General features: G+C 38.6%; 2 protein-coding genes across 3 annotated transcripts in view; both read right to left on the bottom strand.

The window, feature by feature from the left end:
- LOC107731742 (serine/threonine-protein phosphatase 6 regulatory ankyrin repeat subunit B-like) overlaps window positions 1–13,945 on the bottom strand; it is a 27,192-nt gene extending 13,247 nt beyond the window's left edge. Inside the window, exons 1-11 of the mRNA XM_016542900.1 lie at window positions 13,493–13,945; window positions 6,173–6,256; window positions 4,767–4,845; window positions 4,055–4,125; window positions 3,634–3,834; window positions 2,704–2,791; window positions 1,499–1,641; window positions 1,196–1,408; window positions 1,032–1,110; window positions 825–939; window positions 655–737 (exon numbers count right to left, since the gene is read on the bottom strand). Of these exons, the coding sequence (XP_016398386.1) occupies window positions 655–737; window positions 825–939; window positions 1,032–1,110; window positions 1,196–1,408; window positions 1,499–1,641; window positions 2,704–2,791; window positions 3,634–3,834; window positions 4,055–4,125; window positions 4,767–4,845; window positions 6,173–6,256; window positions 13,493–13,519 (1,183 nt within the window). The 5' untranslated portion in view covers window positions 13,520–13,945. The remainder of the gene's footprint in view (window positions 1–654; window positions 738–824; window positions 940–1,031; window positions 1,111–1,195; window positions 1,409–1,498; window positions 1,642–2,703; window positions 2,792–3,633; window positions 3,835–4,054; window positions 4,126–4,766; window positions 4,846–6,172; window positions 6,257–13,492) is intronic.
- Window positions 13,946–15,933: 1,988 nt separating this feature from the next.
- LOC107731751 (splicing factor 3B subunit 1) lies at window positions 15,934–26,576 on the bottom strand. Of its 2 annotated transcripts, XM_016542910.1 has the most exons (25): window positions 26,474–26,576; window positions 25,528–25,700; window positions 25,324–25,425; window positions 25,075–25,189; window positions 23,030–23,109; window positions 22,731–22,919; window positions 22,329–22,566; window positions 22,030–22,242; window positions 21,832–21,953; window positions 21,532–21,729; window positions 20,276–20,377; window positions 20,018–20,197; window positions 19,831–19,917; window positions 19,439–19,709; window positions 19,185–19,330; window positions 18,900–19,046; window positions 18,676–18,801; window positions 18,367–18,588; window positions 18,100–18,282; window positions 17,896–18,007; window positions 17,510–17,630; window positions 17,287–17,418; window positions 16,930–17,202; window positions 16,607–16,823; window positions 15,934–16,498 (listed from the first exon to the last, which is right to left on the bottom strand). In XM_016542910.1, the coding sequence occupies exons 1-25, from the start codon at window positions 26,499–26,501 to the stop codon at window positions 16,340–16,342; spliced, it is 3,936 nt and encodes a 1,311-aa protein (XP_016398396.1). In that variant the 5' UTR covers window positions 26,502–26,576; the 3' UTR covers window positions 15,934–16,339. The 2 variants fall into 2 exon arrangements, with proteins under 2 accessions (XP_016398396.1, XP_016398397.1); XM_016542911.1 differs by lacking the exons at window positions 25,324–25,425; window positions 25,528–25,700; window positions 26,474–26,576 and having other exon boundaries at window positions 23,412–25,162.
- Window positions 26,577–27,047: the final 471 nt, after the last annotated feature.

Genomic DNA, 27,047 nt, shown 5'->3' with positions numbered 1-27,047 from the left:
GCCCAAATCAGTTTTCTAAAGTGTTTTTGAAAAATCACATACCCTGCCTTTAATCGCATCCAAAATAAAAGTTTTTATTTACATAATATATGAGTGTGTACTGTGTATATTTATTATGTATATATAAATACAAACACATGCATGTATATATTTAAGAAAAATATGTTATGTTTATATAAATATATTTAAATATAATATAAAATATAATAATATAAATATATATACACATGTAAATATTTTCAAAATATATACTGAATGTGTGTGTATTTATATATACATAATACATAAACACAGTACACATAAATATATTATGTAAACAAAAACTTTTATTTTGGATGCGATTAATCGCGATTAATCATTTGACAGCACTAGTATTTAATTAATACTTTTACTCAGCAAGCCAAGGACTTATACTTTTATTAAGCAAGAATTGACAATTCTATTGATAATGTACTATAGAAAGAACTGGAAATAATGAGGAGGAGTAAAAGGAATGAGATCATGAAACATCCAGAGACGTATTCAATCTTGCATATTCTGCATGAGCGCTATGTCATAATGTTTTTGTATTTAGCCAAAAATGATTTGCACCAGGTTTTCAATGTTATATTAAGGTAGTGCAACTGTAGCTTGATTCGGTGGTGTAGTCGGTACCTGAGGAGAGAAGCTTCCGGCAGCAGGCGGCGTGAGCATTCAGAGCGGCCAGATGCAAAGGAAACATGCCATGTACTCCTCTTCTGCAGAGAAAGAATGAGCATATCAGAAACAACAAGAAATGATGATTTACCAAGATTTTCAATAAATATCCAAAGACAGAGACAAACCTGGTGCAGTCAGCTCCACTTGTGATTAGAGTGTTTATTAAAAGTTCATGGCCATATCGACCAGCGACATGCAGCGGAGTGTTTCCATCCTTATCGACACAGTCAATCTCTCCACCTGTATCAGAAACACACACTTGTACTCTCAATGTACATGCAAATCAGTCACAGGCTAACAGTAGGCTTTAAGCAGTCTAAAAACAGCTTTACCGTTTTGGATGAGCGTCTGGGAGCGTGTGAATCGTCCATGAACTGCCGTCAGATGAAGAGGGCTTTTCCCATCACGACTCTGAGGAAACATCAGGAAATGTTTAGTAGCATAAAGCACACAGGGTTTGCACTGTCTGTCAATGTTTTGTCCTAGATGGACATACTTGGACGTTGACGTCAGCTCCGCTGTTGACCAGGAACTCCAGACACAGGGCACCGTGAGTGGACGCAGCAGCAAAGTGCAGAGGTGTGAAGCCCTTGTTATTCGGCTGACTGACGTTAGCACCGTAGTCGATCAGCTCACTGACTACTGCATCTTGTCCATTAAAGCAGGCCACATGCAGCGCTGTGTTCCCAAAGGCATTGGCTTCATCTATCTATGAATAAAGCATATGATATAGTAAGCTCAAACTAGATGTTTTTCCCATGCTCCCTTCTCTATATGTATCTATTTGCATCCTGGGTACCTCTACAGCCAGGCTGAGCAGGCGTTTCACCACAGCGATCTGACCGCTGGAAGCAGCAGCGTGTAGAGGTGTGTATCCTCTCTTGTCCTTGCAGCTGATCTCGGCCCCTTGACTCACCAGTAAACACACTACATCTAAGTGACCTGCAGGAGTATGGAGAGAAGCTCATGAAGACATAAACACAAATAGTTCACCTCAAAATGAAAATTCTGTTATTAGTTACTCTCCCTCATGTCGTTTCAAACCCATATGACTCATTTCTGTAGAACACAATAGGAGCTGTTTTCCAGAATATTGACTCTTGTCCATAAAACAAAATTAGAAAGTGTAAAGCTCCAAAAAGAAGAAAAAAGCACAATAAAAGCTCCATAAAACTATTCCATATGACTTAACATAAGTCTCAGCATAAGTCTTCTGAAGACATATGACAGTTTTGAGTGAAGAAAAAACAATATGAAAGTGCAAATACGATATTGCCAAATATTGATATCTAAATATTTTTTAGTGTTTTTTTTTTGCTGGTAATTTGTTTAGGCCTGTTGTGGACAACTGACTCCCAAAGATTTTCATATTCTGTGCAGAAGTGATGGAAATAATTTCCAGGAGCATTTTAATCTTTACAGCGGCCATTTTTTTTCAAACCTTATTAAATGTATGCATCATCTTTCATGTCAAATTCTTACATTTAATCAACAAATTTAATTAGAATAATAAGATACTATAGGCTGTTACCAATCAAATGTAACCAGCACTAACTAAATCTATTTTTGCACTGCAGAGACGGCATCTGATTTGGCATTTAGATATCAGTGAATCATTCATTCAAATGATTTGTTCAAAAAAGCTGATTTATTCAAAATGGTTGATTCATTCAAAAAGCATATGACTGTCTTTATGAATGGTTTATGCACTCAAATGATTTGTTTAAAACACAGATTCATTACTCTCAGGGTGTGTTTTTGCAAAGTGAGTGCCATACTTGATAATGCCAACTTGCACATCATCAAAACAACAATTACAAAATTCCAGCAGATATTACATATCGTACATCCAAATTAGCATGGAATAATTTGATGTCCTTTTTGGAGCTTGGCAGCCCCCAATAACTATTTTTTGTATTGAAATGGAAGCAGGGTGAACAACTCCTTTTGTGTTTGACTGGAAAAGACATACTGGTCAGAGTTTTTATAGGATTGTTCCCTCACCCATATATGCTGCCCAGTGCAGTGCACGGCAGTCTTTCTTGTCAAAGGCATTGATATTGGCACCCTTGGCCAGGAGAAGGCTAACCATCTGAAGAGAGAAAGTGGAAAGTGAATAACAGTGATAAGAAAGAGATAGAGAAATGGAGGAGAGAATGCTTGTATCCGCCTCAATAGGCAGTAAAGCAGGAGTCAATAATGCGTCAGTAATTTAATGTCAGTTTATATAGTCAGTTTATATAATGACTTTCTAAACCATTCTGCATTCTGCAAATTTCAAGTTATGTTGACAATGCAATGCAGCAAAATTAAGTCTGTATCAGTGGCCATGTGAATTTGTATATAAATCCTTCACTGTCTCAGTCGTTGAACTTGCAAACTGCAGTGAAATAAAATATGATCAGAGCCCTGCACATGACATGGAGGCAAAAATATATTTATTGTAGCCACGACTTAATTTGCTCTAAAGAATCAAGAATTTGTTCCCTTGCTTTATTCATGCTTTCCCTCATTTTAGTTCAACTGTGGCCACAATTTACTATTCGCCCTCCGTTTTATTTAAATCATGAACACAAATGAAAAATTCATTCCCACAAATAATGAATTTGTTCCCTCATTTTAGTAAATTGTGGCTTTTTTTTACTAATTTGTTCCCTTGTTTTCATTAAATCAAAACCAGAGAATGAATTAGGACAATGTGGCCATGATTTACTAAAATGAAAAATCAAATTAGTAAAACATGGCAACAATTTACTAAAACGAGAGAATTAATTTGTAATTAGTGGCTACGATTTAACTAAACACATTAATAAATATTAGAAATATTTTTTTTATTTGTGGCCACAATATATATATTTTTCCCGCGTGTCATGTGTGAGGCTCTGTAGTATTGCTATGTGCCAAGCAAAAATATTTAGTTTCAACTTGCAGTACCTCTGTGTGCCCATTAAGGGCAGCATGGTGCAGGGCGGTGCGTCCCCCACGATCTGAAACGTTGACGCTGCTCAGGAGCGGGATGATGACCTCAGCACAGCGCAGAGCCTTGTTGGCGGCAGCGACATGCAACGGAGTCTGCCAGTTCTTATCCCGTGCATTAACATCAGCAGAATGACGGATCAACACGCGAACGGCCTCCTAGATGTGTACAAAGCAAATCAACGAACTATATTGTGTACTTCAGGCCAGCTGGAATACGATTGACCAATCGGCATCCAGTGTTGGAAAAATCCTATTATAATCCCACAGGAGCTTCTGCATATGATTAGCATTGTTTTAAAGGCATCCTGCTGTGTGACAACATTAAACAACATCTGTCTTATTCAAAAGTGAGTGCGTGTTGAACAACTAATCCTACCTCGCTACGTGATGCCACTGCCCTGTGTAGTGGAGTCAACCACATGTTATCTTTGGCATTGACCCGTGCCCCTACAAAGAAACATCAAACAATAATAACCTTAAAAAATGTAGGGCTCTATATGCTGTATTTGTAAAGGGGTAGTCCACCCAAAAATGAAAATTCTGTCATCATTTACTAAAACCATCCTTTACATTCCATGACAAATTAAAAAAACACATGGATTTGGAATGACATGCATAAATGATAACAGAATATTTATTTTTGGTTTAACTATACCTTTAATGGACTGGGTTTTGAACATGCATTTATTTTATAGGAGATGCTGTAAAGGTACTATGGAAGGGAGGTGGGAAGGGAGTGGAGGGAGAGAGAAAGAAAGCAGCTCTACCTGACACAATGAGGAGCTCTGTGATCTCAGCATCTCTGAGGAAGGCTCTATATGCTGTATTTGTAAAGGGGTAGTCCACCCAAAAATGAAAATTCTGTCATCATTTACTAAAACCATCCTTTACATTCCATGACAAATTAAAAAAACACATGGATTTGGAATGACATGCATAAATGATAACAGAATATTTATTTTTGGTTTAACTATACCTTTAATGGACTGGGTTTTGAACATGCATTTATTTTATAGGAGATGCTGTAAAGGTACTATGGAAGGGAGGTGGGAAGGGAGTGGAGGGAGAGAGAAAGAAAGCAGCTCTACCTGACACAATGAGGAGCTCTGTGATCTCAGCATCTCCGAGGAAGGCTGCTGCATGAAGGGGAGCTCGCTTCTCAGCGTCCTGAGAGAGAATGAAAAAAAAGACAGCTGGAGAGTCAGACACATGTACAGAGAGGATGGAAAGATTGTTAAAAATGAAATCAAATCATGTCTATTAGCTTTGAACCCATCTACAGTACATGCTAGTGCACTCTTAAAAGTTGACAAGAATGTAATTGTTGTAAAATGTAAAATGTTGAATGTAATTTATTCCTGTGATGGCAAAGCTGAATTTTCAGCAGCCACCTCTTCAGTGTCTTCAGTGTCACATGATCCTTCAGAAATCATTCTAATATGCTGATTTGGTGCTCAAGAAACATTTCTTATGATAAGCGATGTTGAAAAATTTTGTGATGCTTAATATTTTTGTGGAAACCGTTGATAGGGTACATTATTTATTTTCAAAGGATGCTTTGATGAAAGTTTAAAAGAGCAGCATTTATTTGAAATGGATATATTTTGTAATGTTATAAATGTCTCTACTGTAACATTTGATCATTCTAATGCATCCTTAATAAATAAAAGTATTCATTTAATTCAAATAAATTCTTACAGATGACAGACAATGGTTTATCCAAAAATGGACAAAATGTTCTACAACAACCTAACAAGAGCAAGTAACAAATCATATTTTGACAGCTGTGGCATAAACAAAAGGCTATTGGCTAATAAAATTTTTTTTTTAAAAAGATGAGCCCTTCGATAGGTCTCACCCCAACTTCCTGTTTCAATAGGAAATAGGCTACATCAACACTAGAAAGACAATTGTGTCTGTCAATCCATTTAATGTGGTCTTTATAGTACATTCCATTATTTTTAAACACCAAAACCTTCAACATTTTCTAAAGTCCCACTTTGGACTGCAAAGTTTTTGCAGAGAATTGGTCACTTCTGAATGCAATATGCTGATTGCCTGTCATTGCAAGCGATGCGATCCACAACAAAGAAGCATTGAGTGGCTCTTTACAATCACTGATGGAGATGTCAGTATGTACTAATGTGCTCACACACTTGCGGTGGTAACATCTCAATGTGTCCATTGTCTGAACCTGTTTGCACATGCAGCCTGAAATCATGACTTTGACCAGCGGCTCTATATAAAACATTCGGACAGCAAGCTAATTCTTGCTGGAGCCATTAAGGCGGACACAGTGAGACAAGTAGAATAAATAAATATTCTGGAAGAAGAACGGCCCTGAAAACTGTTTTGTGTCCTGTTGCCTTTACTGAGACAAATGTATATAAATCTCTGGCTGTTGTCCATAGGATTACTCGACTATTGTGCTGCGAGAAACAAAGAGATGAGATATAGTCGTGCGAGTAGAAGAATAAAAGAAACTGATCCATACCAGTGCATTGACATCTTCTGATTTACATATGAGCACACGAATCTCATCGGGGTCTCCATTAAAGATGGCTTGGATGAGGGGTGGCTGTGAAAAACAAGAGATTATTTAAACATGGATGGTATTAAGAAATAAAAGCATGAAGCATCACTGGTGCTATTGCTCAAACTTAAATCAACTGTATGTAAGATTTTTACCTTTAAATATCAGTTTCAATATCATTCTGAAGTTTTAATAAGGTGAATGGCTTCCGTTTCTTTCCCACACTCTTCCTCAAACGTCTGTTCTGGGAGTTATGTAAATTTAGTGAGCAGGTACGAAATTATGCGAAAAGGGTGGATTGCTTTACAGTAGCAACAAATGCTAATGTACAGCTATCGACTGTAATTACGACAGTGCAATCCATTCACTTAACTGTAGGGGGCTCCAAAGTTGCAAAAACACACAAAGCTGCATACCGTTACTTTATGGTGTGGATACATTTACTGTTGTTCGGCAAATTCTCATGGACAAAATCCAGTCATTGCTGTAGAAATTCTTGTAATCGGGAGCAAAAGATTTAGTTCAAGTAAAAGTAAAGCAAAAGTTCAAGTTGTTAAAGTCACTTCTGTGTGGGCTGTGCTTCATACATTGCTACATTACAGATAACGGAACTTTCTTTCTCTAATGCGACTGCACCTTTACGGTAACAGATTTGAACAAATCCCAAATGCTAGCACCCACCCAGAACACCCAAGAAACCACCCATTAACACCCTAGCAACCGCATAGGAACACACCAAAAAACCACACAGAACACTTTTGCAACCATACAACAACATCCTGGCCACCACCATAGCACTGTGGCGGCAAATTATGCAAAAGGCAAGCGCCACATTTTCATCAGAAAGTATACAGACTTACAGAGCTACAAGAACCCTAGATTATCCTTGTGCTGATTACATAAACTTTGTTTTATATCTTTGGAATAATTTTGTCATTCAAATCTTGAACCAGTTTCTCAGCACAAATCAGACAGCTAGGCTGCAAAACCACACAACCTTCACCATTTCCATGGCGTCATTACAGGGAGGCCAAATCGAGGCCCAAAGAGCCCCAAGAAAGCTTTGTACCACACACTGTGGTCATTAAAGTCATGTTTCCTCTATGTAATTATCATCTTCAGTCCTTGTTTATGCAGCAACTAAAGACTAAACTAATACCAAATATATTTATAAACTGTACTTTACCAGCTATTTTCCGAAATTCAAGTGCCAAGCTTCATATATTTATATGGCAGCGCATTGAAAACCATGATAATCCGACACATGCGTGGGATTAGAGAAGCATAACAACACCGAGGTGGTTTGAGCCAAACTTAGCTGCATCTATACTTCCAGTGTCTCTCTCTGCAATAACCCCCACATCTCACTTCCTGTTGCTCTTTTTCACCTTCTCAGAAGCGACACAGAGGAAGCATGGAAAGCATTTTCACTTCCGCTATACAACAGAACACATGCAGGCAGACCAACATGCAAATGAACACACAGGCTTCAACAGTAAGGACATAGATTTTAAAGAGAGGGATGGACTTTTAACATCTTACCGGTATATCAGCATACTTTGTAAACCCCATATGAATTTATAGCTGCAAAAGAGTCACATTATGGCTTTTTTGTGAAGACAAGTTCATGTTTTATGAAAAATTTCAAAATATGTTTCTAAGAATAGCTTCTTTCACTATGACTTTCTCTTTAATATGCACACATACAAACAAACACTCAGACAACAGGAGATGTGTTGTTGAGATCTGCTCTATTTTCAGCTGCAGAAACAGGCTCTCTCACACCCACTCACTTCAAACTCATTTCATCATCCATAAAAAACTATCTCTGCTGTGCCAATTCGCCACAAGCCATCATTCATTTTTTGTTTGTCATTTCAAGTTACTCAGCTCTCTAAAAGAACCAAAGGCTGAACAATTTCATGAATTTTTCTTTTCATGCATCTCACCATACCATATATCATATCATTAATGAGACCTCTTAACTATCTCAATCGTTTCTTTTATACAGCAAATGCAAATCAAGTCTCCTGCTTGTTCCAATAATCTCATGTGCCTCCTCTAGAGATTAGGGCTGGGCGATAAATTGATAACAATAATTATCGCAAAATAATTTTCCATGATAAAATGATAACATGAGGTTGATAAATGTTCAATGTAATTTTTATGCACCAAAAGCAGAACGAAAGAGTGCTAGTTATTTTAATTGTGTCACATGGACCGTTTATCCATGTTCAAACTAATATCACTCATTAGAACATGCAAAAACTATTAAATTAATTTTTCTATTAAGATATTTATTTTGTTAAGGAAAATTAATGGTCTGGTTTTTCTACAACTTTCACTTTGGAGCACAAATCTGGCTTTAAACTTGAAAGAAATAAAGACTTGACTTTTATCATAATAATTATCGATATGGACTGTCAAATGAACTGAAAAATATCACAGATCGCTTGACGGAGAGTGAAACTCTATAGTGCTCACTGCTCAGTCAGAGTGTTCTGTGAGTGAAAATATATCTGTGCTAATCATATACTCAGCATCCAACTCACACACTGGCGAGTAAAATCTGAGAATTTATTAGCCATTGGCTAATATTAGACATAATTTAGTCGCCCAGAGTGAAGATTTAGTTGCAATGTAGAGGGTTGGACCCTACTCGAGATTCATAAAATGTTGCAAATGTCAAGACAAATTTGTCAGATAAAGATAAAATTGTCAGATATTTGATTTTGAATATGACATCAAACATTTGACCAGATTATTTTAGCAATGTGAAGCATAAATCTTTTAGATCCGTATGCTTCAGGTGCCATCACAAATTAGTGAGAGTTCATTGACTTGTTGCATAAAAAACTCTTGTCAACGGTGTAGTGTTGTATGAAACACTTTAAAACAAAGCAGCTTTCTGTTGGTCAATGGGAGAATTTGCGTGACAAACTTGTTGCGAAATCTGCTTGGGGAAACCTTTCGCCTTCTCGCAAAATTCCAGAATGTTAGACTTCCTACTGAAATTACAGAATTTTGTCTGTGAAATGTCCTGATTGCATGGATTCTTATCAAATTGGCCCGGATTCCACTCATAAAAATTACCGAACAACTGTAAATTTGGCCGCACATTTAGGCCTACTACGATTTGTCTCAATTCACTTGTTTCCTTTTATTTCTCTCAAGACATTTGAGAAGAAACAAGTCTAAGGTGAAACATCTCCTGAGCATATTCTAGGCTAATATACTTTCTTAGGGGATATCATATTAAAATTATTTTCAATAATTAGTTCATCAGTGAACCCCCAGGATTCCTTCTCTTGGTGACATATTTAAATCAGCAGAATTCACAACAACAACCTTCAATAAATGAATAGAAAACCAAATGTTTACATTTGCAAGGCAAATAAAAATCACATGCACAAGATCAGGAATGTAAAATAACACAGAACTGGCACTGGGCCACTGGGCCATCCTTATTGAGCTCTTTCATGAGAGCATTGTATCTATGAGGATACAATGTTGAATTCTCTCGACTATGAGATATTGCCTCTGTCTGGATCGCATGCACAACCACACAGCTCTTCTCCCACTGGAAAGAGAACACAACAGCTGGTGACAACAGTGCTGTCTGTGTTATGGCACTGCAAAGCTTGGGGACGAGATTGCTGAGCGCTGGCACAAGCAGGGATCTGGACGCAGCTCATCACAAATGAGGACATTCCCCGACCTCCCAGCACCGCTCCATGCCAAACTCTCAAACACTGAAGCCATTGTTGACATGCATTAGGCTACACGACCTCCTCCCCCCAACTCCCAGTCCCCTTGTCTATCACTACGGCCAATAGAAGTGAGCCAAACTTCATTCTGAGCCAATGAGGGCTGGGGCTTTCTTCACTTTTGACAACTGGAGCACTGCAGGCTCTTCTTCAAAACAAAGCAGACTGACTCCTTAAGAATCATGAGTCTAAAATGAGGAACTGCTGATGTCGCACAATAAATGAACTGCGAAACTGAAATCTAGTTCCTTGTGACAGCATTTTTCCCCTGATGTTTAAAGTCAGCATGAAATGGAAATTTGCCCATGCATAGGTTTTATTTTTTAAATGTTTTTTGACCTTGTAAAATGTAATCAATATATCAGAACTTGATCTTCTGGTGAAACAACAGACTTCTCTCTGCTGACGTACAACGGACTTCTCCAAACATTTAGTCCACTTAAACATCCCCTTTCTTACAATTGACTGCAAATTCACATTCAGATCTGCCTCCATCCAAACAACAACTGATAGATAGAACCAAAACGTTTTTTTTTTCCTTTTTGAAAATCTCACTCATATGTCCATCACAACATTGAAGAAATTATCTGTTGCTATTTCATACATCACAATTTTAGATAGACCATGCATTCTGCAAATCATCTGATTCAGGGGTTATATTGAGTTTGGTGAACAAGCTCTAAAACACTCTTCTGGATAAAAATCTAAACTGAAAGAATCTAAACTTTGTTTTCTGAATGGTAAAAATAAAATATGAAAAGTGTAAAACCCTAACACTGTCATGAAGTGCATAACAGAAGTATCTAAAGTCTTACGATGACTGATGTGTAAGCCGTAAGCATACTATCCTCTATTTCCTCTCTATATCTTGTGTGCTCTGAACTTGTGTCATGTAACCCTCCGAGACTACGAAAAAGCATGAGAGGGGAATGTTGAGATTCAACAACTTCCTGTTCCTTTCCTCTTTGGGGCAAAGTATGGAAATCAAACTGTACACAAGACCAAAATGACCGTAAACATTACTGCACTCAGAACACTTAGTGTCACATATAAACTTCTACAAAATAAATGTCCTGGGATTAATGCAAGTAAAACTTTTTTGGGGCATGGTGTTAACACACCAAAAATAATTTCAACTTGTGTCTCGGTCTGTAAAAACAAACAAGACATGCATTTACATTAATGCACTTTTAATGGAAGTCTAAGCGGCAAGACACTGCTTCAGTATAAACGTTAAAATACAAACTGTTTTTATTGCCACAAGAGTTTCCAACCGTATATGCTTGTGATGTTCCTCATTTGTAGGCTGCTTTGGATAAAAGTGTCTGCTAAATGAATTAATGTAAAATTTAAATAGGTGTTAAAGTACTATCCAGTCTTTCAACTCCTGTCATGACAGAGAAAAATCCACTCACTTAAATAAATTATTTCGGTATACCTGAAGCACAAAGTACATTCACTTAGAACAGTAGTCCCACCACTAAAGATTGATATTGATCAATAGTACAAACTTTCTGACGTCAAATGGGATGATCCCCTTGTGAGGGACCCCACTGAAGGCAGCTGCATATTTTTATGTATAAAAATAAATTTTTACTGTGTAAGGAAAATATAGCATTTAATATTATTAAAACGGCAAAATAAATTAATAGTTTCCTTTCTAAAATTAAATAATTGGCCTTTATATCATCATTATACTAAAACAAATTGTTAAAAATATTTCAGTTAAATATTTACTTTTTTTATTAAGTTGACAGCATATCTGAGATTTACTTTTTCCCATAAATATTTTTATTTTAGAAAAATATTAGGACAAAGAATAAACTATGAGAAAAACGAAATATATAAAATTACTGCAATTAATGACATTTTGGAACAGTCTTTAGGAAACATTATTCAGTTCAGTAAATGTAAAAAAATGACTTAAATGAAATATACTTGATTAATATCTTAAGTGCATTTGTATACACACATTTTCTATGAACAAATTAATTAAAGTGCTCTATCAAAGATATGAGCTGCACACTTCTTTTAAGCCCTCTGGAATCTCTTGCCCTTTTTGCAAATGCATTACTGTACACACATTTTTTGTTTGTTATTACAAATTTAGGGACGAGTTGGCATTTTCTGTGGCAATCAACAACATGAAGCTGTCGATGGCTGCACTTGTTATATAAGATATAACATATATATATAAATATATATATATCTGTTAGACATGCTGAGATGCGAGCAGCTCTCGTCGGATCATCAGGATGGAATGAGCTATGTATGTTGTTGAATAAGAAACCTTGCTTTAACCATATAGTGCAAATATTTAGTACAGACTTTTTAGTCTCTAGTCTCACAGCTGAAAAATCTTCTCGACCCTGACATGAAGTCCATGGGGCCCCTGATTGACATCGAGTTACTTGTTGCAAGGACAACTTCCTAGAACATTTGCAATAGTGTCTTGATATGAGTGCATCACATGACCGTTAGGGAAATACAGGTCTACTCTACTGAAAAACTAAACGTAGACTAAACTAAACTAATTATTAGTGGAGGTGACAAGTATCAAAAGTTGTAACATATAATTTCAAGTTCGTGAAGTATAGTAGTAACATTCAAAATATCACCAATGAAAATCAGATTACAATGAATTCAGTCTTTTACTAACTAGAAAAACTACATTATAAACACAAAAGTTTAATGTGAAACTAAAGTATTGTTACTGTCACAACAAAAGTTTCAAATAAGTGAACAACAGTGATGTTTGTGAGAAAAGGAACTTGACTGAGCTTTAACTGGGTGGAGCTCAACCATATATGTTGGTATGCAACTTATACTAGTCAGTTAAAACAGAAATCTGACTAGGTGTGCTGATAATGATATGAATTTGGGATGTTCTCTTCTAAAAACTTGTTATGGTGTGCAGATTAGATTTAGGAGTCATATCAACATCAGCCTCATGCACACTCCAACAGAGAGCAGGAAGTTTGTTCTCTCTAGATGAAAGCAGATCATTTTCCTTACACAAATTATGCAATAAATGAGAACAACACTCACTTTGTTACTCTACTCTATCTCACTTAAATATAAACGACATTCTTACACTGGTGTTGATAAGACACATATTAATAAGCATACACTAAAAAAAAAACTACTTATAAATCATTTCCAAAGTAGAATCAGATTCACGACTTTCACAAATTGCACAAGTAGCTGTTTCTGACTTTCAGGAAAACAAGAATCTTCCAACAAGATCTATTATGTCGTTTAAACAAAATGCGTGACAGCAGAAACAGGCATGAGCATATAAAACACACTTGTATGTGCTGTCATGAATCATGCGGTTTCAGCTGCAACCATAGCCTATATATGGAGCATCATATTCTGTATTTTGTGCATTCATTGAAAATGACATTTAATCGTGGGCAAATCCCTCAGTTTCATCCAAGCAGCATGCCATCATCCAAATAAACTGATAATTTTGCAAACAAAAACGTGCGTTTAAAAAAACGTATGCAATTACCTGGTCGACTAGTTTAAGAACAGCCATATCATGTGAAACTGCACATCCAAACTCCTGAAAAGACCTGGAGGTGAAGATTAATAAAATCCAGAAGTGGCTGTGCGCTTTTCTTCACGGAAAAATGATGCTGCACAATGATCTTGCTTCCTGCTTTACTCTGGATGGCACCCTCCAGGGGCCCGGGGTGATGTGACGGCCGTGGCCGGCTCTGCAGGCGCTATCTTCGGTCAGCGGGAGCTGCTGTAGCCGCTGCCTCGCCACCAGCGCTGCGGCGCTCCGGGAAAGAGGAAAAGGGGAGGGAGGAAAGGATGCGAGGGCTGCTGTAAACAATCCGCATTTACAGCAGTGGCATCCACAGCGATACCGTTTTCAGATAGTATAACCCTCTCGCTTATGTTCTGCGTAACGTATTCATTCGTTATAAAAAATACAGGAAGTCATCGTTTTTTGTATGCTTCCTCGCTAATTTCGTGATCCTACTATGGCGAAGGCGTGGCTTATGAATATGAATACGGTACCCAACTTTTCAACCGATTGGCTGAAAGGCAGACGCTGTCAGAGTGGGCGCTGTTGTGATGACCAATGAACGATTGCTACTGCGGACTTATGAATTAACTACTGTTTCATGAATATAAAATTAGGATGTGTGACTGGATGCTTCGAGGAGATTAGGAAGGAACGCCATCGCAACCTAATTAATATTCATGAACTATTGCATCACCATAGTAGGATTCGTAATTTCGTTTCCCCCTCTGTATCTGATGCACACAGGATTCTTCCGAAGAGCAATCATCATCGCCTCACGATGCCCTCGCTAGTCTGACGAGTCTGACGCACGAATGAATCATTCTAATGAATCTGTTGTGTTTAATGATTCGGTCACAGTGAGCGATGACTCCAATACGTGAATCGTTTTGTGAACCGAACTGTCGGAGCTAACTGATTTGCTAAAATGATTCAGTACGCTAACCTTCTCTGATTATTACTCATAGAATACAGATATCACATCTTTCAGAGTATATATATATATATATATAGGTTTCTTAATTACAGTTGAAATAATACATTAATTATAATAATGTCAAAAAGTATTCTCTTTGTAGCTTGTTCAAAGGTAATGAGAGATATACTGTATTGGCTGTATAACGTTACTGCCCAGCAATGTCCTAACATAATACTTGATGAATACTCTAATTATTTAAAAAATGCAATTTAGTAAGATTCGATTCATTTAAAATTCGATTTACTGTCAATGATTAAAACCAGATAAAATAAGTGTTAAGGGCAGGAAGCATTGTACGGTTTATAACGGTCAAATTTATTTGGCAAAAGTTCATGCTGAACCCTAGGATTTACATTTAAATGGAAGATTGCAATTTGCCACTATAATGAAATTAGCTTTTAAAACTTTCATTTTTGTTTATTTGCTGCTGTTCTATATTTGTCTTATTGTCTGTACAGTTAATAAATGACAGCTCTACATTCTTAAAGAAATGGTAAACAGGAACTTGCCCACAATGTCCCTGGAAGCAAATATCAGTTTGTTTGTCCTTTGCTGGATGACATCACCTAACAGACTGTGTGTGTGTGTGTCTGCTTGATACAGAAGCTATATTTAAAAAGGCATGAGAGTTTGGGCTGATGGGTAAAAAGGAGACCATGGCAAGTGGCTGTTGCATATGTACTGTTTACACAAGAGGATATACTATAAAAGTACACATTTTAATATTTAATGAAAACTGAGAGGTTCAAGTCAGTTCAAACACATTCCAGGACATAGTCCAAAATGTAGTTTTCCAGGCAATAGGCTTTAGCTCTTGATCCAAATAAGTATTTTATTTTAACTTAACAGCCAAGGACCACTAACAAAGCAAATGTTCAAGAGAATATTTTCAAGATTGTCAAGATCAGCACAAGCACTGCATTCCACGATAAAGCAGCCAATTGACTTCATGGAAAAGAGCAAATATTATCTGAAAGGGTGGATGTAAAAATGATAAATTATGTCTGAAAATCTCTAAAGTATGGTCTCACATTGTTTCAGCCTGAGAAACTCCAGGACCCTCATGTTTGTGCAAAATCACAAATGACAATCTTCCTTTTACATCTTCTGTTGTGTCTAAGCAGAATGTGGGAAATAAGCAAACAAAATCTCATATAATGAATGCATTTAACCCAAGATCCTTCCTTGGGTTTAACATGCATTGTACTACAGGTAAAAGCTAGAAATATTCACTGATTAAAAGGTCTTAGTTCACACTGCAGCCCAATCGGATTTGATTTTCAAATTTCCAGTCAATTTTGCAAATTTGAAGCTTGATTGTTTTTTTTTTTTTTAGATGACATTTGAGAGGATTTTAATACTGAAAGTGTAGATAGAATAAAATCAGGATTACTTTTGGTTGTGCTAAACAGATAAAACAAATGACAGAGGAGACCAATGACTTTTAATACACAAATGTTTATTCAGCCAAACTAAGCAACATTATAATAAGAACAGATGTGTGACTGAGCGAGACCGATCAGGACACAAGTCTCTAATTAAAAGAATTACTGAAGATAAATCACATTCCTCAGAAACTCTGCTTCTATCTTTACTGTCACTGTGCATGGTGCCACGCCGTAAAAACAGAAACGTCTAATCCAAAGAGCAAAAAGCGTCACATTTAACAGATTCTTTTTTTCGACATTTTTCTGTTCTTTAATAAGAAATAAATTTTAGGCCACAGAATTTGTGGTACTGGTTGTAACCTACCAGAGAACATAAAAAATGGACCAAGTCCTATAAACCATGAATTAGACACAGATATAGGAGAAAAGAGAGTGCACATGTAAGGGTAGTTATATTCACATGAAGTACTCCAGCTCGTAGCGAACGTATGAGTTCTTCTCATCATTGTAGACAAGAGGATAATGTGCGATCAGTGCATCCTGGGAGCCGATATAGATGGAGTTGTAGATCTTCCAGTACACATCACGCACTTTGCGAGCAGGATGGAACAAACCCTATTGAGGGAGAAAAAAAACATTGGGCCATTAGATCTTTACAAGTCAATGAAAAAAAAAAACATTATATAAAGTGTGCAGATTCCATGCTGGAAGAGTAAAATGTACCTGCAAGCAATACTGCAGCATGCGGCAGGGTCCAATTGCCACCCGCAGACCCTCAAGGGCCCCCATGACAGCTTGGATAACATGAGGGGACGTTTCGAAGACATTTGGCCAAACATAGTTGAGCAAATGATTGAGAGAATCTTCACAGCCAAAGCCATACACTCCCAGAGACATATGCTGCACCACAGCACTGGCTGTCTGCCTGTGTACAAGATCCCTGCAATGGAGAGCAAATACAGAGTTACAGAGGCCTACTGAAAACAATCTGCATGTTTTAAGTGGTAACACTCTTGTGAAAATCAGTCATTCTTTTCCCAGCTTACCTGTCCATCAGAGCATCCTCCAACAAAGGTGTGACGGCATATATGTAATCCTTGCCCATTTCACCGATGTACTCGAACAGGAAGGACAGAGACTTTAGGACACCGTTCTGAACGTTAAGTTCAGGAACACGGTACTCGTTCATCAACGCAGGAAGCACGGTGAACGGCGAACATGTCTCGGCCACGATAGCGATGGCTACCGTTGTGCACACACGGTTCTGACGCTCCTGCACCTTCAGATTGTTGAGCAGCGTGGCCAGCACATCGTGAGGACTAGAGATTTAAGAACAGAAATTAAAAATCAACGTTATCAAACCTGACACATTCTGCATTGCTGAGAAGGATTTTGTGTTTTACCCAATGGCCTTGGCGATGTAGCCGAAAGTATTGACAGTAGCTCTGCGGATGGCCTTCTTGTGGGCTTTCAACAACTCTAGCAATTCAAAACAGATGCGCATCCATTCCCTGGCAGACACATACTCCGCACCCCTGCAAAGGACACGATGATGTGTTTAGAAGGCATTATCAGAATATTTCAAATGTTAATAGCTCGAATTCTGCAGGGAACTGTAGAACTGACCTGTCAGCGATTCTGCCCACTAGATCAATGCAGTTCTCCTGCACCTTCTCATGTCTGTTCTTCAAGATTGGAGTCAAACGTGGAAGCAAGTCTTTGATAGGTGGTGTCATCTTGTGCATACCTGCCAACGGGACATTTACATACTTAATTATACTCAAAAGAAAGCAAAGCAGTAGAAATAACTCAAATATATGATGCACTGAAATTATTTTTAAGGATTCCAAAATAAACATCAATCAGAAAAAACAATTTTTTTGCTGTTCTGGCAGAGTATTTTTGGTTGTACAAATGTAGAGAAAAAAACTGCGGCAAAGTTGAATACTTAAGAGCTAGGGCTTAGATGCAATAGCAAACACCAGTAATGAAGCACTTTGACCGACACTCACCAATAACATTGACAATAGCTTTAAGGGCTCCAAGAATGCTACCCAGCACTTCTGGGTATTCTTCTCCCAGATACTCATACAACACCACACCCAAATGGCCCATCAGCTTTTCCTACATGGAAATATAAAAGCAAGATATACATTAGTAAGCAGTATCAGTATTTTGTTTAACCAGTCCATAAATGTACATAATGCACCCCTCACCTCTTGGCATGTCTTCATGACCACCGCTGTGCGAGAAATCAGGTCAGCAGCCTGTTGACGGACTTTGGCAGATTTGTTGTTGAGACGCCACAGCACTGTACCGCAGATCTGAGGCAAGTATGGTTTAACTCTCTTACCCAGAGCATTTACCACCGTGCCAAAGCCATTTAGCATTACAGAGTCCTGGAGATACAGGCGAGATTATGATGTAAGATGATCATATAACAGCAGCAGGATATTTAACATGCAGCAAAGTCCATAACTCACCTCAGTGGTCTGTTCCTGGAAGGCGTACAGGATTCCATCAATAAGCTGCTCCTCCAGTTTGTGATCGATGTCAGCGGCACCAAGGTTGCCCATAATTTTCTCAATGGTCTCCATGACCATTTTTCTGTACTGCTCAGCTTCATCCTTCAAGTCATCCACGATACGGGAGATAATCTCAGCTGCCCCTACCTTATTGGCCAGCTCCACTGTAGTGTCCACTAACTGTTATACAAGTAAAAAGACAAATGAGATTAAATGCATATTACTCATGGTTAACGTTACTTCTAATTATCTGATGATCTCACATACCTGTCTGTAGTTGCGCCTATCCAACGCCATTCTGTGCTGCCAGAAATGTTTGAAGAAGGGGGGCAAAATCTCTGTTTTAATGTAATTGGCTTCCACACCATCTGTGCCACAGCACTGCTTCACCACCTGGAATGTACAAGAAAAAAAAAAAATAATAAAAAGTTTAGCCTAAAATGTTTTAGAAAGATTACATTTTTAATTCTTCTGAATAGTTTTTAATGCACCTTGAGGACAATCTTCTTCATTTCCTCGTCAGGTGACTGGAACTCTCGAATAAGGATAAGCATCACTTCTCTGGTGTAATAGTTGGCATATTCAGCATCCATAAGAGGAATCAAGTATCCAATGGCTTTCAAGAAGGCAGCAAGACCCTGAGACGACACAAAAATATTGTTAAAAACATTTACTAAAAATCTGAGCCCAGATTTTTGCAGCCCAAAAAGTAAGTCTGAAAGCAAACAGTGCAAATAAAACGACGTCAAGATTCCATTGACCAAACACATGCTCACCTTGCCTCTGTGTTGCCTGATACCTTTCCAAAGAGGTTTCAGCACCGAATCAAAGGACTCAATACCGTATGGTGTAGCAGCTTCAGCCAGGGCAGCGATAGCCAGAGCACTAATGGTTCGCACTTTCTGCTGCTCATCCACGAGACCTGAGGGGAAAAAACAACAGTTTGAGACGATCCTACATAGCAGACAATGAAAAAAGACTTTTTGTACACCCACATATAGAAAGATGGAGACCACAATGCCATACTAACCATGCTCGATAATCTCCACCAAGCTGCGGAGATGGGGCAGGATAGCACAACCCATGAGAATAGCGATCTGCTGTACGATCTTGATACCCGTGTGACGAGCCTGCCAGGATTTCTTGCTCTTGCAAACAGCCTTGAGGAAAGGCAGGAGAGATGGAATGCCCAGGGCAGACGCTACAACGGCGAAAGCACGAGCTGTCGTGTTTCTCACATACTCGTCCATGTTGTCAATATCAGGCCTCATGGTAGAGATCATAGTGGCCAGACCAGCAGCCTGTTAATGGAGAAATGCAGATTTGATTAAGGCCTACAAAATGTAAAGATTAATTAAACAACTGCTGGGATGCTGCTATCGACCTCAGATGACATTTATTATTTACAGACAACCATCTTACCTTTGCCAAGTTGGAGATGATCTCTCTACCCTCTACTCTAGCATAGTAATCTTCATCAATCAGCAAGGGTTCGATCACCACAAGAATCTGTAAGAACAAACAGGAACGTTAGAAAAGACACATGAAAGGTTAATACGTTTTTCCACCCAAGTATTAAAATGAATGCTTATATGCAATGCAGGCTTACCTTGTGGACATATGGTCGAACCAAGTCATCAAGTTTGTAGAGGATACGATCAATGACTTTCACCAAGAGATGACGCTCCTGGTCCTCCAGTGTAGGAGACATCAACAATGGCAGAATCTGGTTAAAGAGGGGTCCTGCACCAAACTCTCTGGCTTTGTCTGTGATTTGACGAAGAGCAGCCTGAAAGGAGAGAGCTAGTTAGAGATCATCCTTGCGAGATTGTGTTATAGTCCATCAAGTGTGAGAGAGGATACTAACCTTCCTCATAGGAGGTGTTCCATTCTTGATCTTGAGGAGCAGCTTCATGATCTTGCGCTCCTTCTGTTCTTCTGGACTGAGTGTGGACTCGTCAACTTCGACCTGCAAACAAAGATTGGACAATTGGTCAAATTAAAATCATACTTTTATAATAATTAAATTATTATAAATAATTATTATTAATAATTGATTCATAAATATTTTTGTTAGTTATATTTATAGATAATACCACTAATGCTGTTACTCCTAATAATAATAATAATAATAATAATTAGTGGTGCTAGCAAAGCATCACTATTATCATCTCAAAAACTTCATTCTCTACAAATTTCCTCCAGCGTCTGTCACAGATCCATGAATGGAATGAAACAAGACATCTCTGGATCAGAACATTGCAGAGACATGGGGGTGGGCTTAACTGACCAATGACATAGCAACCACTGAGAGCACCCTAGCACCTGTATATTACACCATAGTGACTTCTGGATTCACTTTTTTTTTGTCTTTGTTTTGACAGGACAGTAGTAGAGCAATGACAGGAAGTGAAGTGGGAGAGGGTGAGGGGGATGGGATCGGGAAAGGCCCACGAAAGGACTCGAAGTAGGGACACAAAGAATGCAACATCCCTGTATGTCGGCACGCTGCCCACAAGGCTATCAGCGTGAACATCTGGGCTCTCTTTTGACTCAGACTGTCAGTAGGCTTTAGTTATCATTTTGGCAATGGTCTAGCCATGCCCTAACAATCATTAAGCATATTTCAACAACCATATAGTAAACTGAATGGGCCACATCTCTGGATGAGACATGGAGGTGGACTATTTTGACTCAGATTGCCAAGTAGTCTCTATCACTCTGCCAACTGCCTATCCAGACCCTAGCAACTGTATATCAATATAAACAAGCCATATTTCAGCACCAGAACATTGTACAGACATGGGAGTTGGCTCTCTAGCAATCACACAGAAGACCCAAGTAACTGCCTAGTGCCAAGTTTTGCCAGGGCAAGCACCCACTCACATTTTCTTTATAAAATGTACAAATCTTATTAGAATTCAAATTATTTATTAATACCATTACAAATACTAAAGTTATGTTTATAACCTTAATAATAATAATAACAATTATTATTATTAAAAATACAACATTCTAATAAAAGACTAAAATTTTAAAAGACTAATTTTTTTTTTTTTTAAAGCATCCAGAAAATTCGAGGTTTTCCACAACCCTGGGATTCCTGGTGTACACAGGACTTACCAGCAGTTTATCGAAGTACTGGATGTCATCTGGCTTGAGGAAGGGCAGGTTTCCGGAGGGCTGATCGTTGACTTGTTTCATAGATCTGTCCTCTGTTTGCATGTGGAAGCCAGTCATGCCTCCGATGGGGGTGGGGGTGGCAGCTAACTTACGTGCAGGGGTGCGGATGGGTACATAGCCTGCTGGTGGGGGCAGTACCTAGGGAAAATGGCAGATGAAAAAGTTAGCAATTGCAAAATATCAATACATTAATTTTCTGACAGAAAGTAATGGTATTCTGCAGAAAATAAAGTTATGTACTTTGTATCCTTCTGGAAACATGGCATCAAGTTCCTCATCAGTCAATGGGCGATTCCTCTCGTCAATCTCTCGCTCCCAGCGCCAAGCCTGCAGCTGTTCTGGAGTCATGCTCATCAGGTGACCTGCAAACATTAAAAACTTTACAGCAACTTTCACTTTTAACTACAACAGAAACAACCAACACCATCGGTCCAGTACCTGGAGTGGGTGTGGCCATATTCATAGCGGGTGTGCCCAGAGGGGTTTTTCCAGGGGTGAGCAGAGGAGTTGAAGAGCCCATCTGACTGGCTGGTGTTTCATCCCATCTTGACTTCCTCTTGCTTGCCCCTGGGGTGGGCGTCTCACCCACTGACTCATCTCCTCTGTCTGTACGTGGAGTCTCAGCCCAGCCACTTCCATGACCAGGTGTCTCTGAAACACAAAATAAAAGGATTTCAAATCACTGTGCATTAAATATCTGTTAGTGAATGCACCACAAACTGGACAAAATATAAGACCTCTCTCTGTCTTTGGTGTCTCATCCCAGCGGTTCTTGCGCACACTGGAAGTGGCCCCTCCGTGGCCAGGAGTGGCATGTCCAGGGGTGTCTCGACCTGGCGTGGCAGCTCCAGCTGGGGTGTGGCTTGGTGTGGGTTCCCACATACGGGTGCTCGGAGTAGCTCCTGGGGTCTCGCTACCTTTGGAACGGCCAGGTGTCTCATCCCAGCGACTGCTGGAAGGTGTGTGTCCTGGTGTCTGGGTAAAGAGAAGAACAGGATTAGCAATATTATATAGCAATATTATATTATATATAATTAGCAATATATATATGGCTTTTTTAATTCAAATTAATTGAAGAAATCATCTATTAAAATAATCGTTAGTTGCAGCCCTAAAGCTGTTAAAGAACATTGACTCACTTCGGCACCTCCATCTGCCTGGTCCCAGCTGGACACTTTTCTGGGTGTGGTGTTGCTGGGGGTTTGGTCAGCTGTCTGGTCCCAGCGTCGTTTGCGTTTGGCCGCAGCAGCCTGAGATGCAGCAGAGCCGTTCACTGCTTTCAGCTCTCCAGATTTTGCTTTCTCTAGCATCTGCAGCCTGATCTCTCTCTGGAGAAAACACATTGAATATTTTGGTCAAATAGGAACATCTCTTAATTTACCTTTTTTTTTTTAATCACAAACATCTTACAGTTTCACTAAAAGCCAATGTTATTTACCTCCTCTTTGGACAGATGCTGCTCCTTCATAACATCCATGTACGTCCTGACCTGCATCTTGGGGTCCGGCGTTTTGCCCCCTATGCGAAAGAGCACCAACAAAATGCGAGACGGTCAGCTAAGTAAGTCTCAAAACCAGCATTTTCACACACAAAGCACTAGAGTCAACTGTCCCTGAATAGATGGCCTTAAATGTTTAAATTACTATCCTCTCATAACACAAAACAACCCTAGACAATAAAAGCTAAGCACTCTTAGTATACAGTCATACATTAAGAACAGGCAGGTACAAAGAGGTTTCTGTTGCTTTTAAGAGGAGATAAGGAGAGGATATAGCCATCACTGATGCAGGGTCCTGGGCTGCGCTCTCCAGAATACGTACACTTTCAGTGCCAAGGGTCCCTCTGCAGTCAGACTTCAACCGGCAGAAAAGAAGCCTAGAAAATTTCTCTTTACCATTAGTAACACTTTGGAAAAGGGTTTGAACTCACACACACAATAGCATACCACCTGTTCTGCTCTTGTAACTCATTTTAAAAACACACACACAAAAAAAAAACGACTTTGCAAAATTGTACTATCAGTTATTGTTCTATACGTGTTGCAGCCAGAGACACTGAACACTTTGGGGAATTCTAATAAAATCTTTAAAAAATAAATTTGAATCAGAAACAAATTAAGGAAAAATGCACACTTGTGCATACTTATGCATTTAATTTCATTAAAAAAATATAAATACATCTACAATGGATTTGGTATGAAAAGTTCAAATGAGAAGGGAGGACATGAAGCTGAGAAGAGAAAAGTGTCCTTGATGAGGCTTTAAAAATAATATAGAACTTCATAATAATAAAAGAAAAATTGTTTTGTGAAACCATGGTGGATTCCCCTGAAAGACCCTCTGGCCTCACGTCAGAGCAAAACTACCAACTACGGTCTTGATTTATCTGTTAAACACGCTGCTTTTTGTTGACCATAACCTACACAGGACGAGTTGCTGCACCCTTAAGAGAGTGCAGACAGGACTGGCAAAGCAGTACTGCTGTAGGAGAGAAATTAAGGACAGTTAGTATGGGCCTGTGGAATCTTGGTACACAGATTCTTCAATAGATATATCTCTATTTTATGATAATAAAATAGAAATATATTTACACAACAGTTTTGTAAAGCTTCCTCTGTCTGGGACTACATGCAAGATGTTTTGTCTGATCCAGAATCAATTCCCTCCCATAACCTGACCCCATCTGGTGCAGTTTGAGTGTGTGCAGCCTGTTGCAACATGTTCTGAAGTTCCTAAACTCCTTGCTAATTTGTACCAGTACGAGCACCCACAGGCCATATGTTTAAAGAAACTAAAATGGCTGGAAAACATTTTATTGGATGTTAAATTTGGCTTCACTAGGTTTTGTAACAGACTACAAGCGATATGCACAGTAAATTGTAAAGTATGTCCAGAAGTGGCTCAAGATTATTTAGAGTTCCACTCTTTTTTGGAAACATTACTAACTTTGACACATCATGGGTGTCTAGCCAACATGCCATTGGGTAAATATATAGAGTATATTATGGAACAAGAGAAAAGTGAAAAGAAAATTGACAGTAACTGCACAACAAAGTGCACTGCAGCCTCTGGCATTATTAAACTCAATAAAAAGTGTCTGTTTGATGTGTCTGACTATTGTATTGCCTGTTTCACACAAAAAAAAGTACATTAACCCTTCGAACAACACACCTACCTGCAACCTATGTCCTGATGGGACAAATGACACCACCCAACCAACTGTCTCCCAAAACCTTTGCTGCCCAACTCACTTAAAACTCTGAATCAAAAATAACTGGTTCTCAGCACATCCCATTAAAAGATTTATGTCTTACTAAGACAGTCTTGCAGGTCAGTCGAATCCAGGGAGCAAGTTGTTGGGTGGTGTTCGAAGGGTTAACCAAAAACAAAACTGGTCTGGACCGGAACTTCATGAGAAGAGTAAATACTGATCGGCATGGACAGATAAAATAAACTGAGAGGAGAATAGTAGTGTAAAATTTACCATCAGCAAATGGGTCGTGACGCTCTGGGGAGATGATCATCTTTTGTCTGCGTTTCTTGTACTCGTCCTCACGGTCTGAAATCTTCTGTGGTCTGTGTTCAGCAAAGGGATCATACTGCAGGATGGGCAAAAAAAGAATATTGTATGATGACAGTTAGCTTTTATATCTTTCAACAAATGCATCTGGGAAAAAAAATTAAGCTTCATTAAAAAGGTTTGGAGCTTGAAGATGGAATCTCTGTTAATTACCTGCTCATCTGACTGAGGAATGGAATTGAGTATTGCAACCGGTGCATGATATCCAGGTTTCTTCTGTCCAAGCAGACTTGTGGACGAATCTTCATCATCATCCTGAAATAAAAATAGTTAGGTTTAGAAACTCCTTCATGCAGTACTTACACATGCTGACATGGGCTCTTCTAAAACTATTTAGGGTATTATGCTATCACTTACATCTTCCTGCTCGTTGGCAGCAATTGATGTCACATATCCAGCAAAGCGGCTGTCACTGCCTCCATAGATCTCCTGGTCATAATATCCAGTGGAATCAAGCCCAACCCCCTGCTCAGCTCCCTCCACCAGGGCAGCTTTCATCCCCTGGATTTCCAGGATCTGAGCCTCAATGTCTAAGAAGAGAAGAAGAAAAAAAACAACAACAACCAGAGATCAGAACACCAAAATACCTATAAACAGGTGAACGATAATTCATATACGCCTCATAAATTACATTTACACACCCACATAGTGCAGTTACACATACCCATGCTTTAGAATACAATTTTACATGCATAGCATGATCCACTAATAAAAAAAGAGTGCGTAAACAAGCACAATATAAACACTTCGTTAGAGGGGCGAGAAACTGAACAATTATCCACATAAGTACATTTACATAAGCACGACAAACAAACAGACAATGAATACAATTTATAATTCTACAGAGAAACAGAAACAACCACTCAATTGGATTTTTTTTATACAGATAAACAACCTAATACGGGTAACGATCTGGTCTGTGTTTGCAACGCCATTTTGGTTTCCATACATAATCGTTCAACCAGCGTATTTTTAACATTCAAACTCTATGCAATAAAAACAGATAAACTGTCTATAGACTAATACGTATTTCTGCAATGAATGTTACAACTAACTATGCTATAAACCACAAGACGAATTTCCAGATAGAATATTAGTTAATATTTGTCATGTGCGCCACGGCCAGGTTTGATTCAACGATCAGACGCCATATTCTATTCGCCACCTCAAACTGGCCTCATTCTGCTTTTTCTCGCTAATTCCACTTTTTAGGACTACAAAAGAACAGACACCCCAAATGCAATGTAGACATAAACTACAAAAATCGATATATTCTTCAATAATCTTTGAAAAATGAATTTACCGTCATGTGTTTTGGCGATCTGCGCCATTTTCCTGCTGTTGTGTGAGCCTCAGTACCGGAAGGCCTTTGACTGCACATCCGACTCCGCTGCGCTTACGAGAACGCGCAGACGCATTCCCTGCGGCACAAACAATGCGCATGCGCAGAGCACAAAGACTAGATGTCAACACCATAAATTAAACACAATTAAAAATGAAATAGAAAAAAAAATAGAAAACAGACTACATTTTAACTGATAAGAGGAATACACATTAACTAATTTGAGCTATTTAATTAGGGCTGTATTAGCCAGCTTACATTTGAATTACAGTTACTGCTATCGTAAAAATACACTTATATTTAGAATTAAAATTCCACATGTGTCACATTTAATGTCCAACAACAAATATTTTAGCAAAATGTATATTTTACCTAGAATTATTGCGCTCCTATTCGATTGCGCTCCATCTGTTTAGTGCGCATGCGCGCAGCAGAGCTCGTTCACTCGCGCCTCGCCCACTCCTGACAGCAAAATGACTTTCTAACATTTACAGATGAGGAATATAACTGTCAGTTATGCACTGAGGAAAACACA

The sequence above is a fragment of the Sinocyclocheilus rhinocerous genome, unplaced genomic scaffold, assembly GCF_001515625.1.
Source record: "Sinocyclocheilus rhinocerous isolate Xijiao unplaced genomic scaffold, SAMN03320098_v1.1 scaffold2083, whole genome shotgun sequence".
Lineage (NCBI taxonomy): Eukaryota > Metazoa > Chordata > Actinopteri > Cypriniformes > Cyprinidae > Sinocyclocheilus > Sinocyclocheilus rhinocerous.
This window is presented reverse-complemented; position numbering and strand designations above follow the sequence as displayed.